Raw genomic sequence first — 13,613 nt, forward strand, 5'->3', positions numbered from 1 at the left:
ATGAAAGGAATGCAGATAAACAGGGAACAGAGAACAGAAAATAGATCAGCCAAAGAATGTATGTCCAGACATGTCACGTCCTGCGGGCCACCGCATGTTCTTGGCCTCACTAGCTATGGGATATAAATGTGATGCTGATTATTTTTATACCCAGAATATTATGCTCCAGTGTCCCATTCTTGTCATGTTCCATCCTCCAGGAGTTTATTTGCTGGACACTGGTCCACTGCAGAGCACTCTGTCAGCACTTGCCATGGCATTGCCTCAGGTCAGTCCCCAAAGGCTACAGCCCACTTGTGTCTCGTAGTATGCTGGTCTCCTCCAGCTCTGATTAGTGACTGAAAAATCATCTTTAATTTCAGACTACTAAATGTTGGTGTATACACGTCTAGGCTGTCCTCTAACATATCTGGAGATCTGTATCTCTTCACAAATACACAGTAGCTTGAGTTCAAATTTTATCTATACAGGCTCTTTAAGAAGTTCACAGATAATGTATCTTGTGAAAAACTGCCTGGATTTCTGTAATTTTTGCGACATAGTTACCCCTGAATTCCATTTTCCATAAACTTTTTCTTTCTTTCTTTAAGGATTTACTTATTATCATTATTATTTTACTTTGATAATCTTTATTTAGTTGATTATGGCACAAAGGGTCAAGGGCTACATGCATTTTCCATAAACTTTGTGAAGCACCTGTGTGTTGTTCTAGTCGCTGCATTTTTTTTTTTAAGCAGGAGTGTGTAATGAAAACACTGTTTATTGAATCTGTGAACGCTTTTCCGTTGTAAATTCCCTGTGATTATAAATGTCACTCTGCTGTATCTTTTAGTCTATATTCTTCAGGACCTTCCTAGTTGGATCCTTTGGGTGTGTGACTTTGGATAGAATGCCGGCGTTGAAGACCACAGGCCCTGGAAAGAGTCGCGTTCGTACTTGTCTTTTCGTTAGGTCCGTGTTTTGTTTAGTTTTGCTTTCAGGGACACAAAATTGATGTAGCACTGAGAGCCGCTGCTTTTCTAATTTGTATCTGTCACATGCTCTTCAGTGTCACCGAAGGCATCTCTGTTAGTGTGACAGCCAAGAAGGCAGCCGAAGGTCTCCCCGGGGACCTCTGTGCAAAACACCGTGTTCCTCCCAAAGAAAAAGCAGAGACTGGGTGTTAGGACCCCCACCCGAGAGCGGCCAAGTTACTGGGGTCACATAGCTGACACTTTAGACTCCACTTAGCTCCCTCTGGAAAGGCCTCAAGGAGATGAAGGGAGGTGCCTGGGATGAGCGAGCCCCGCGGACTTCCAGAGGCTAGGCTGTTTGCATTTGCAAATAAAATGGTCCCTCCATCCTCCGGCGCCCAGTGGCAGTCGATGGCGGTGCCCGAGGCAGGGAGCGGTCAAAGTCTAGACGCCGCTTCCTCCGATTGTCCTCCCTTCCTCCCGGCCCCGCGCGGACGCGGGGGTCACCTCTGGCTTTCGCAGCCGAGGTCTTGGGCGCCCGGCCGTCCAAGCGGCGCTGTGTTCCGTCAGCAAAAAAGCGTCAGGCCACTAGTGCTCTCCCCGTTCGGGTTCCCCCTTCGGGTCGGTCTGAAACTTCCTCAGACGCCAGAAGCCGCTCCGCCTCGGTCTCCAGGAGCAGGCCCTACGACGGAGGCTCCGGGCCGAGCCCCTGTCCTGGACAGCCGCCCGGGGCTCCCGTCCCCTCCGCGCCAAAGGGGGACCGGCAGGAAGGCTGCCCAGCCGCTCCGGTCCCGGCCCGTCAGGCGCTCGGCCAAGCGCGGCTCCCGCGACGTCCCGCCCTCCCGCCTCAGCGCAGGCCCCCGCCGCGCCGCGCCGCCTCAGCCGCCCGCGGGAGCCGCTGGGACGCAGGCCCGGCCGGCAGGCGGCGGCGCGGCGCCTGCGGCCTAGGGCGCCCGGGCGGCCGCCGGGCCTCCTCCTCCGCCTCCTCCTCCCGGAAGCGCGGGGCGGGGTCCCCGGCCGGGCCGCGGGGGCGGGCGCGGGGGCCGGGCCGGGGCGGGGCGCTCGCGCCGCTCGCGGGCTCCGCCGGTTGTGCGCGCCCACTCCAGGTCCGGGCGGCTAGAGCGTACGGGCCCAAGGCCGCCTGGCTCCCTCCGAGAAGCGGCGGCGGCGGCGGCGGTGGCAGCGGCTCTCGCTCGGACCCCTCCTCCCCGCCCCGCTCCGCTTCTGGGCGCCGTGCATGGAGACGCGGCCCGCCGCCTGTCGCTGAGCCCCGCCGCCCGCCGGGACCCGCCGGGGCTGGGGTGGCCTCGGGATCCGGCGCGGCCCGCGGGCCTGCTCGCCCGCGCGGATCGCCGCGACCCGGCCGTCCCGTCCCAGGAAGTGGACGTCCTGAGCGCCATGGCTCACTCCCCGGTGCAGTCGGGCCTGCCCGGCATGCAGGTAGGCAGCAGCGGGCCGCGCGGGCTGGGGCGGAAGCGGGCAACTTGGCGGTGTAAACACGGCCCCCCTTCCCCCGACACGCTCTCCCTTCCGGGGTCGCGCCGCAGCCGCACGACCCAGCTCCCCGCTCGGCCGGGGGGTCGGGCCCCAGCTCCGGGGCTGCTGGCTGCCCACGGAGGCCGGCTAAGGGATGTGTGGTGGTGGGGAGCACCGCGGCCTGGGTCCGGATGTGGGGCGCCGGCGCTTCGCCCCCAAGTCCCACCGAGCTGTGCAGGCCCAGGGAGAAAGGAGGCGAAGACGTGCCCTTGGAGGCCTTGCCTGGTCTCCGAGCCCGGGGCTGTGGAGGGCCCCGGGCCGGCGGGTGGAGGGAGGGGCGCGGGGAGCGCGCCCTGACCCGTCCCGGCTGGGCGCCCGGGCTGGGCGCGGTGCAGGAAGGTGAGCGCGCGGAGCCCGGGTCGCCGAGCGAGCGCCCAGCCGCCCCTTTTCCCGGGCCCGGCCGCGGGGCAAAGTGCGCGCCCTTACTTGGCCTGGGAGGGCGGCCCGGCGCTGTGGAGCTTAGCTTGGAGACTTCGTGAAATTTAGTTTCTTCGCCGAGGACCCCGCCGTCGGTGCTTTGTGGCTATAGGGCCTAGCGGTCACTTTCTGGGCCGGGGTCGGAGCGGGGGGCGGGAGGGAAGTTGGGTTTCAGCTGTATATGAATGTGTGAAAGTTTTTTTCCCCCCACTTCGTGGAGGAAAACAAAACCACCATTCTGGGCTGACTTGGAGTGTCTGCAAACACTATAGAGATGGTGACGATAGGGTTAAAGCCGCACGTTACCGTAGAGTGTGGCATTCAAGTTTTGTTTTCTCCCGGAAGAGCGGAGCGAATGCAGGAGCTTCCAGAAATCAGCCAGAAACATGCAAATGGGTTTTGTTGTTTTGTAGACATCAAGGGCTGAGGATCTCAGCTTCTCAGCCTGGGCCTCTCCCCCGTCCCTCCGTGGGAAGTCACCCCATTCACCTCCCCATTACCCACCCCCACACCCAACCATAAAAAGAAACCTCGATTTCGTTTTTCAGGTTTAAAATCTGGCAGACAGGGAGCTCAAACTGACCACTTCAGTGGCAGCTCGAATTATTATTCTTTTTTGAAGGAGCAGCAGTATCTTAGGATGGGAAGGTGGCCAGGGTGCCTCTCCCCAAATCTGTTTAACTTAAATTTACAGCCTCTAAGTGTGTTGGCCACTAGTTAGAAAGTAGATATGTATCTTTTTGGTTTGGTTTGAAGCTTTGGTTTGAACTTCACAACCATCAAGGTCAGAGTGAACTGGGCCAAAAAGGGTTTCTTCTTAGTAGAGTAAGAAGGGCTTCTTGTAATGATTTTTTAGAAAATCTATTAGTATTTCCTTTGGGTTGTTTCACAGTGCTAACTAGGCTGTAATCAAGATACATCATGCCCACAGGTGTCTCAGTATGATGATTTTTCTGGCTATGGTTCCCCATGTTTCAGTTTCAGGGGTGGGTTTCAGTTTCGGGGTGCGACAGTGGCTTGGGACCGTCATCCCTGCCTGAGGTGCATCTGCCGGCTGAAGTTGATTTTCAGGACGCCATTTGGGGAAGCACATTCCTTGCCTCTCCCTTCCCCCAGAGGACCACAAGAAACGTGGTTATTTTCTGGAATTAGCTGCGGCTGGGCTACTCTGGAAGGTGGCTGAGGACCCCATAAGGCACACCTGGCTCTCACTGTTGGTGGGGACACCTGTGCACCCCGCCTGGGCAGCCCCTTGTCTTGTTGTTTGTCCTTGCGTCCAACCAGGGGTTGCAAACAGTTGGCTTAACAATTTCTGTGCAATTGTGGGGGATGAGTTTTCGTAGTGTAGGCAAGCTTGCTTTTTTAAAAAGGAAGAAAAAAGGGGGGGAGGGGGAGAAAAACCCAGATGAATGAACATTTTAGTAAAAACAATGTTTTTCAATGTCTGGCATTTTTTCCCCCTTGGATGCCCCATAATTCTTTGTGCTTGGGGCAGGGGTTGTTGTGTAGTGTGATTAAGCTGACCCTGGTGAGATGGTGTGTCCCTGGGTGAGCTTGGGATGCAGACCCGCTCCTTGCTGGGGGCAGGGGCACACTCCTCCCCACCCTGCTGCCTCCTGCTTTCACTGTTACTCTTGCAGAGCTTCAAGTTGGCTTCCTTTCACAATTAGAAAATATGCCCTCTTTGTTTTATTCACTGACCCAGCAACCCTTAGGCCCTAGGTGAGAGGTTGATGGCTAACTAAACCTTGTTACTGTTTCCAGCAAATACACAGTGAAAGTGTGTGTGTGTGGGGGGTCTTCCACCTCAGCCCCGTTTTTGAGGAAAAAGTGGAACTGGTGAGCTGAGTGGAGCAGCTATAATGATTAGAAAGCCCAGCTGCTTTGTGGCCACCAGGACCTGGGGCTCCCCGCACACCCACTGGCCCCCTCGGTTTAATTCAGGTGGAAGGCAAGGCAAGTTCCGGCTGGCAGAACAGAGCACCTGTCAGCTTTGAGCTCATGTTATGGTGATGGTAAACGAATGAGGGTTTTTACTTAGGAATTTGTTATGAAATTTTGGCAGTCACTTGGAAAACTTTGTGGGATGCTGATCCGTGGCAGGCCTGCAACCCTGGCACAGGAGTTTGAGGAGACATTGATGATCCTTCCAGCTTGCTCTGCTGGGGTGTGTGTCCCTGGGTTGTTGGTTACGACACTGGATGGATTGCACAGTCCCTCGCTTGTCAGCCACAGTTGGAACAGACTGAGTTGCCTTAAATGGTGTAATGTGGGGCCCAAGTTACTTTAACATGTTCTGAGGTTGTTGTACAGATGATGGAAGAACTTTCAGTCTAGCTTCTACTTGCTGACCTCATCTCTGCCCTTCCTTCCCCTCCATTATACCAGCGGCCTGGGAAATGGCCTTTTGCTGGGAGTGCCCTCTGCCCCCTGTGGTGGACAGAACTTTTCCCCCAGGACTGTAAGCACCCTGGGGAAAGCTGGGTGCTCTAGAAGTGTGGGGAATGGACACAATCACAGGGCGGCTGCAACAGATTGTGGCATAGACTCTGGGACCTTTTTTTTTGTTGCGTCACACTTTCACAGTGTTTGCCGCCTGCCTGGGAGGTGCCTGCCCAAGTTTCCCCGGTTACCAGCTGTTCCCTTCAGGGGAAGGTCAGCTGACAGAGCGAGTGGACACTCGGCACAGCTGTGAGGTTTAAGTTTCCAGGCCACCTGGAGCAGAAGGGCTGAACCACCGAGTGCTGTCCCCCACTTTCTGAAGCTGCAGCAGAGAGGGCTCCCCCAGAGGCCCGGCCATGGGGGTGGGCAGTGTGGTAGGGCAAGTGGCCTGGAGAAGGTGGTAGTGGCTGAGCAAGGCTGCAGATGTAGAGTTCCAGTGGGGGCGGTAGCTGGACACAGGGCACACTGCTGAGCAGGTGGGCATCGTGTGCTGTGGCCCCTGGCTTGCTCGGGTGGAGGTGATGGGAGAAGGGAAAGCATTGGATTCTGCCCTCGTGCTTGGCGAGAAGCAGCCCGGGCTGACTGAGTGGAGGAGGCTCAGATGTCACTGGGTAGCCGAGGTGCGGTTTTTAGCAGGTTCACGCCCCTCTGACTTGAACTCTCAGTGAACACGTTATACTCTGTGCTCACACACTGCCCTCCCGCCTGCATCCTGTCCCTTCTGCTGCTCTGTGCCGCTGACAGGACTGACCCACGTCTGCAGTGCCCGCTGCTGCTTTCATGCTTGTCTCTCCCCTTCCTCTAGCACTAGGTGTAGCTATGCTAAGACTTTGTTTTTACTTTGCTTCTCTCATTTTTTGGAATGGGGACGACCAGAAAAAAATTTTTTTCAATTAGAGATAACTTTTTGGGGGAGTCTGGGACATGGTGTTGCTAATCCCAGATCTTGGGATATTCTTAATAGTGTTTCACTTAGGACCAAGCGACCTTCAAGCTGAACCTGGTACAATGAGATTTCTTTTAATTAAAAAAATTTTTTTTCTTTTTTAGATAATTTCTTAAAAGATTTATTTTTATTGGAAAGGCAGATTTACCGAGACAGGAGGGAGACAGAAAGATCTTCCATCTGCTGGCTCACTCCCCAAGTGGTCACAACATCCAGAGCTGAATTGATCCGAAGCTAGGAGCGTCCTCTCAGTGTCCCATGGGGGTGCAGGGTCCCAAGCCATCCTCTGGGTCATCTTCTACTGCATTCCCAGGCCACAGGCAGGGAGCTGTGGAGCAGCAGACACATAAACCTGGCACCCATTTGGGATCTTGGTGGTTGTAAGGTGAAAATTTAGCCACAGAGCTATGGCGCCGAGTTCCCCGTGAGATTCCTGATTGCTGAGGCAGCTCAGTGCTGCAAACGCAGCGTTGCTAACCTCACTGCTGAACTGTGTGTGGTGGTGTTGGAGCCGCTGAGCTAATGCGTGGACCTGGGTTGCCTCATTTAATGCAGGTGACATGGATGGTCAGTTGGGCAGTATTTTAATTTAAAAGGCAGAGAAAGACACATAGACCTTCTGTCCACTGGTTTGCTGTCCCAAATGATTGTAACAGCTGGGCTGGGCCAGGATCAGATGGGAGCTGGGACCTTGATTCAGGACTGCCACTTGGGTGTTAAGAATTTAAGCACTTGTTGGGTCAGGCACCTGCTACCTCCCAGGGTGTACATAAGCAACTGTAATCCAGATAGAGCTGGGACTTGAACAGGAATGGGATGCGGGCCTGCTAAGTAGTGTCAAAATTGCCGCGGCAAACACCTGTCGCTGGCCAGTGTTTTTGAAGTCCTTGGTGGAAGAGGCAGTGGGAGGAGTCAGGCCGGGACGGTATTTCTCTGGTGTGTTTTTACAGGCACACACACTCCAATGCTCACGTCTGCTGGTTTCTTCAGAAACATGGCACTGAGCTCTCTGCTTTTGGGAAACTTCTCCCTGTGATTCAGAGTTGCCCGTTTGGAAACTCCATACCTGCAGGAAGTGGTCCACACCCTGTCCACTCTTGTGTGGCTTTTTTTAGTCCTGTAGCTCGGCTTGATTCTCATTACTGGAATATTTGTAGCAGGACTGAGTGCAGGAAATAGAAGTTGCCCCCTGTTAGCCCTGTGAGACTCAGTGGGACCGGCCTCTGCCCTTGGTCTCAGCTCGCCCTCATTTCCTATTATTCAGTCCTGTCCCGCCATCCTCCCCCATGGAATGTATTAAAAGTCCCAGGGCCAAATGTTTAGGGAAAGAGAAAAACATGGCGACTTCAACAGCACCTGGCTCCTTGGTAATTCTTTGTTGAGGTGTTCTCGGCTCTGGAGAAGTCACTGCTCTCCTTGCCCACGCGTGATTCCCCTTGCTGGGTTTGGTCTCCATCCTTTGTGGCAGGGAGCACCCTGCCCTGTGCACTCGTAGCAGGGTACAGCCTCAAGCCCTCTGGTGGCACAAGTACAGCTCCGTGCTCGTGGCCAGGATTCCTATTGCACAGGGCAGCGGGCAAGCGGCTGTCAGCTGCTTGTAACGTTTTCTCCCTTTTGCCGTCATCCCCACCCCAATTATCTTGAAAATCAGAGTTTACAAAGGGGGGGAAAGACAGATTTTTGTCTGCTGGATCACTCCTCAGATGGCTACACCTGCCAGGGTTGAGCCAGGAGCTTCAGCTGGTTCTCCTGTGTGGGTGACAGGGATCCATGTCCTTTGAGCCACCTCCTGCTGCTCTTCCCAGGCCAGGAGCAGGGACGCTGGATTGGAAATGGGGCAGTCAGAACACCAGCTGGTGCCCAAGTGGAAGGCTGGCATCAGCAGCATTGACTTTTCCCTCTGCCACAGTGCAGTGCCCCTTTAGTTGTCTCCTTGACCAGGAGAGGCTGGGGGACTGTTACCTGGTGGCAAAGAGTAGGACAGTGACCTGGCTGTTAGCCCTTCTTTAAAGGACCCCAGTTGCTTTGGCTGACGGCTGCTGAGCTACATGGTGCTGCAAGTTCCTGCATCGGGGTTAGCACTCTGCTATTCTTGTGGCTGAGAGGTGCTTCTGCAGTGGCTTGAATGCCTCCCTTGAAGATCGTGTGTGGGGCTTTGCCCCGAGTTCCTCCAAGACCTTTCTGGGGATAGAAGCGGCCGTGGGGCTGGGGCTCTGATGGATGCGGAGAGCTGAGGTGACAGGCTCAGGTGACGCCTTCTGCCTGGGTGACACAGCAACCAGTGTCCGTCCCTGGTGGTGGGCTTCCCAGCTTCCCTCGCTAAAGCAAGCACATTTGTTTATATTGCTGTTCCAGTTCTTGCTTTAAAAAAGAGAAAAATTAAAAAAAAATTATTTTCACCTGTTTGGTAGAGTGACAGAAAGGGAGAGAATCTTCTGTGCACTGGTTCACAGCACCTCCGCCCCACCCCCGTTCCCCTCCTCCAGCAGGGCTGTGAAGCCAAGGCTGGGAGGGCCGAAGCCAGGAGCCTTGGCATCTCCTCATGGGCCCAAACACTTGAGCCATCACTGCGTGCCTCCCAGGACATGTTAGCAGGATGCTGAGTCAGGAGAAACAGGTCTTCGAGCAGCCCTCCAGTGTGGGATGCAGGTCTCCATCCAGGTGGCAGCTCTGTCTCACCTGCACCACCGCTGCCCCCAAAACTGATATTTTTCTTTCTTTCTTTCTTTCTTTTTTTTTTAAGATTTATTTATTTTACTTTTATTGGAAAGGTGGATATACAGAGTGGAGGATATACAGAGAGGAAGATCTTCCGTCCGATGATTCCCTCCCCAAGTGGCCACAATGGCTGGAGCTGAGCCAATCCAAAGTCAGGAGCCCAGATCCTCTTCTGGGTCTCCTACACGGGTACAGGGTCCCAAGGCATTGGGCAGTCTTCAACTGCCTTCCCAGGCCACAAGCAGGGAGTTGGAAGAGAAGTGGAGCTACTGGGATATGAACTGGCACGCATATGGGATCCTGGCACATTCAAGGCCATTTAAGGTGAGGACTTTAACACTCCCCACCCATTCTTGACACCAAATTGTGCACCCAGCTAGCTGGTCAGGGCAGATAGTGGTGTTGGTGTTTTCAGGATTCCCTCCAGTCCACTCCCTGCCCCCCATACATATTCCTTCAACCATCATTGTCATCGTCTCTCCCAGCATCATCGGGGCTCTTCAGAAGCCGCATCTTGGTGCTGTTTCTGGTGGGGAGCCCCCTTCAGTGGCAGCAAGGATGTGGCTGGGCTGACTGCGGCCATGCCCTGCGTGGGGTAACATGTGGCCTGTTGGGGATGTGCGTGTAGGTGTCACAGGCGGCATGTCATTTCCCTGGAGTCGCCGAGTAGCGCTGTAGGTTCCAAGGGCCAAAGCCCTGAGAGCCGTGCTGAGTTGACAGTGCTGTTGCGGTCATGCGCCATCCCAGTGCTGCATGTGTGCGTCCCAGTGCTGCATGTGTGCGGTGGATGGTCTCCTGAGTGCAGCTGGGGAAGCCCCTGCAGAACATGTGTGGAAAATGCGTATCATAAACATACGTGTGGGTAGGAGTTTACCCTCAGCATCCCAATAAATAGAGTGAAAGTTACTTCACATGATGCAGTATTTTAAGCATTTAAAAAAGAACACTCCCTCCGCCACACAGTTTTACGTACGGCACACTGTAGAGGTTGTTTTCTGATGTGTTACCAAGAGCAGTAAGATGAGTCCGCCTTGGAAAGTCTGTGAGCATGACCCTCCTTGCATCTTGCTTTTAGTGGCAGGGCAGCAGAAATTCTGTTGGTTTCTGCTGGAGGGGCAGTGATAACGCAGCTCTTTGAAAACTGGGTGAGGGGTGGGCAGCTGCTTATCTGCTACAGACTGAGAGCTGCTTCCTGCCCTGGCCCTGCTGGCTGCGCCTGGGTCATGAAAAAGTAACGGGACACTCTGAATCCACGATGGGCCCAGAAGCAGGACTCCCCCATCCCGTGCTCACCCCATCTTCCAGTCCCCCTTGCATGACTTTTAAAGCAGCAGTGTCTCTAATGCCATTTTTCGAATTTACCTTTTTCTGTTTTGCTTATTTTCCACCTGTCTGCATGTGCATATTTGTATTATCTTTCATTGCATGATATTGTAGGTCTTTTCATGTTTTTCATCGCAAATTGTGTCATAAATCTTGTCCTATACTCTACCCACTTTTTGTGAGGTTATTTATCATATAAGGCTTTATTTACTATTTGAGAGGCAGAGTTTGAGATCTTCCTTCCACTGGTTCATTCTCCAGAAGGCTGAGGGCTGGACCAAGCTGAAGCCGGAGCCTTGAACTCCAGGTCTCCTATGTGGGGACAAGGATTCAAGCCCTGGACCACCTTGCACTGCTTTTGCAGGTGGCTGTGTGAAAGGCAAGACAGCCAGGAGTTGAAACAGTGCTCATGGGATGTGAGCATTCAGGTGTCGCCTTAACCCCCTGCACCACAGCATTCACCCTGGGGAGGTTGTTCTTATGTTCTACCTGGCCGTGCCTCCTTTAAAAGCACAGCTGTCTTGTATTTAGGACAGATGTGTTCTAGGTAGGAGCACATCCCTGTTTGCCTGTGCTGTTTTTATCTTTGGAGAAAGAAAAAAAATCCTTCCTGCTTGCCTAGTAGTGTTTTGGCAAGCTTTACCTTCCTGCCGTAATCCTCTGTGGTTAATTGCTGTGCCAACATCTGCAAGGCAGGTGCCCAGTGGTGCCGCCCATTGGTGCTGGCCAGTGCATGGAACCTGGGCCCTCCTGTGTGGGGGTGAGTATGTGTGCATGTGTGTGTGTGAGTGAGTGTGTATGTGTAGTGAATTTGCATATTAATATTTGTATGAGTATGTATGTATACAAGTGTGGGTGTATGAGTGTGTGATGTGTGTTTATGTGGTGTGGTAAATGAGTGAGTATGTATATGAGTAGGTGTGAGTGTATATGAACATGTGTGATTTGTATATGTGGTGGGAGTGAGTGTGGTAAATGAGTGTGAGTATGAGTAGGTGAATGTGTGTGTTTGTGATTGTGTCTGTGCAGTGTAGCAAGTGTGAGTGTGTGTGTGTGGACAGGAACCAAACCACTCTCCTTTCTCAGCTGCCTGGAGGCTCTGCTGACTTTGAAGCACATGCAGAGACTAGAGGAACGTAGACCCCTGGAATTCTGACTGCCTGAATTGTGTATTTTTCTCTAAATATATTTTGTAGGGCCTGGCCCAATGACCCATTTAACTAATCTTCACCTTGCAAGCGGATGGAAATTTTATTTCTCCTCTCCATAAATCTGATCTGCCTATTTTTATTAGAAAAACAGATCAGATTTACAGAGAGAAGGAGAGACAGAGAAAGATCTTCCATCTGCTGGTTTACTCCCCACATGGCTGCAGTGGCTGGATGTGAGCTGATCTGAAGCTTTGGGCCATCCTCTAATGCTGTCCCAGTTCATAATCAGGGAGCTGGATGGGAAGTGGAGTAGCTGGAACATAAACCTGTGCCCAAATGGGATCCTGGCGCATGCAAGGTGAGGATTTAGCCACTGGGCCATTGCACTGGGCCTCTGAGTTGTTTTTTTTTTTTTTTAATTTATTTGTTTATTTATTTTTATTGGAAAGGCAGATATACAGAGAGGAGGAGAGACAGAGAGGAAGATCTTCCGTCCAATGATTCACTCCCCAAGTGACCACAATGGCCGGTGCTGTGCCGATCCGAAGCTGGGGACCAGGAACTTCTTCCAGGTCTCCCACACAGGTACAGGGTCCCAAGGCTTTGGGCCATCCTTGACTGCCCTCCCAGGCCACAAGCAGGGAGCTGGATGGGAAGTGGAGCTGCCGGGACCAGAACCGGTGCCCATATGGGATCCCGACACATACAAGGTGAGGACTTTAGCCACCAGGCCACGGTGCCGGGCCCCTGAGTTGTGTTTTTAAATTGTCCTTCAAATGGATTGTGTATTAAGATGTCTCCTGTTTTGTGTGTATGCTTTTGATTTAGTTGAGTGTTTCAGATGCAGGGGAAATCTGCAGGGCTGCAGAAGGTGAAGCACCCTGACTTGGGAATGAACAGTTACTGCTGAAAGGAACCTGGCTTCTTGGGTGGCAGGGTGGTAGCACTGAACTAAGACCTGCCACGTTTCTTCCTTCCTCCTGGAATGTGTGCTTCTGTGAGTGGAGGTGAGGCTCAGTGGATGTGTCTAAGATGCACCAGGTCTGGGCTGGGGCCGGCCACTGCGCCTTTTCGCCATTAGGCTGTGGTCGCCCTGTGTCACCTTAGCCTTAGCTGCCAAGCGGTTTTAGATCAGTTCAAGTCTTGTCTCCAGAGGACTTAGAAAAACTGTCATTTTTCAGAGACTTGGAGTCTTGTTCTTCTACTGTGTTTCCTCGTCCTTTTTTAATCTGAGAGGTGAGAGCTAGCAAGGGCTTCCTCATCTGCTGGCTCCAGTGCATAAAGCCCGTGGTAGCCAGGGCCTAGGCTGGCAGTTAGGAACTCAGCCCTGGTGGTTCACAGGGTGGCAGGAGCCCACTCAGCCAGCGCCACTTCCTGGGGTTGGTGCTGGCTGCCCGCTGGAGTTGGGAGCTGCCTTGTCTCCCTCCCCATAGCACTCAGACCTGGTGTGTGCAAGAGCTGTCAACATAAACTCGGAACAAACACGGGAGGTTAAGCTGCACCATCTTTTAAGTCCTTCTTAAACAGGCAGTTACACTTTGAAACAATTAGAGCAAGACAGGGCAGGGGAGTGTTGGACTTTGGAGGGCCTTTGGTGTGGAGTAACTGGAAGGGATCTTGGAATGTTCTCTGTGAGTGAGAAGCTCACCTTGGCTCTGAGCCTGCTGTCTGCTGGCTAACACCTTTTTGAAAGTGGGAAGTGGGAAATGGGAATTTGGTGTTGTGTCTTTGGTCACCTCTCCTGGACTGTGGTATTGGAGCTAAGGCCTGTTGCAGGGATGCGTGGAGAGAGAGGCTGGCCTGCTGGTCTTTGGTTGAGCTGGAGACCAGGCAGGAGAGGGTGACTGGTGCTGGCCAGGCAGCTGTGAGGAGCTCCTGGGCTGTCAGGGCACGGCTCCCTGTGGTCTTAGCACAGCTGGGTCCCTGTACCAAGGAGTGCTTGTTCTGTGGGTGTCTGCTCTGATAGTTGTATCATAAAGAAAAATGAAACTAGAAATACAAAAGAGTTAAAATGAGTTACTTGGTCTCTTATTTCTTACTAACTTAGTGTCTAGAACATAAGTGGGCCTTTATGAAGGCAGGGCCTGGGACTGGGGTCTCTTTAATGGGTGGGTGGTTTGCAGTGTC

The 13,613-nt window shown here is 53.3% G+C and overlaps 1 protein-coding gene across 1 annotated transcript in view; it reads left to right on the forward strand.

Moving 5' to 3' along the window:
• Positions 1-2,055: 2,055 nt before the first annotated feature.
• Positions 2,056-13,613, forward strand: part of STK24 (serine/threonine kinase 24) — a 70,802-nt gene continuing 59,244 nt past the window's right edge. The window contains exon 1 of the mRNA XM_040991196.1: positions 2,056-2,393. Coding sequence (XP_040847130.1) covers positions 2,352-2,393 — 42 coding nt within the window. The 5' untranslated portion in view covers positions 2,056-2,351. The remainder of the gene's footprint in view (positions 2,394-13,613) is intronic.

This window comes from Ochotona curzoniae, unplaced genomic scaffold, assembly GCF_017591425.1.
Source record: "Ochotona curzoniae isolate NIBS_2020 unplaced genomic scaffold, NIBS_Ocur_1.0 contig_64, whole genome shotgun sequence".
In the NCBI taxonomy this organism is placed as follows: Eukaryota; Metazoa; Chordata; class Mammalia; order Lagomorpha; family Ochotonidae; genus Ochotona; species Ochotona curzoniae.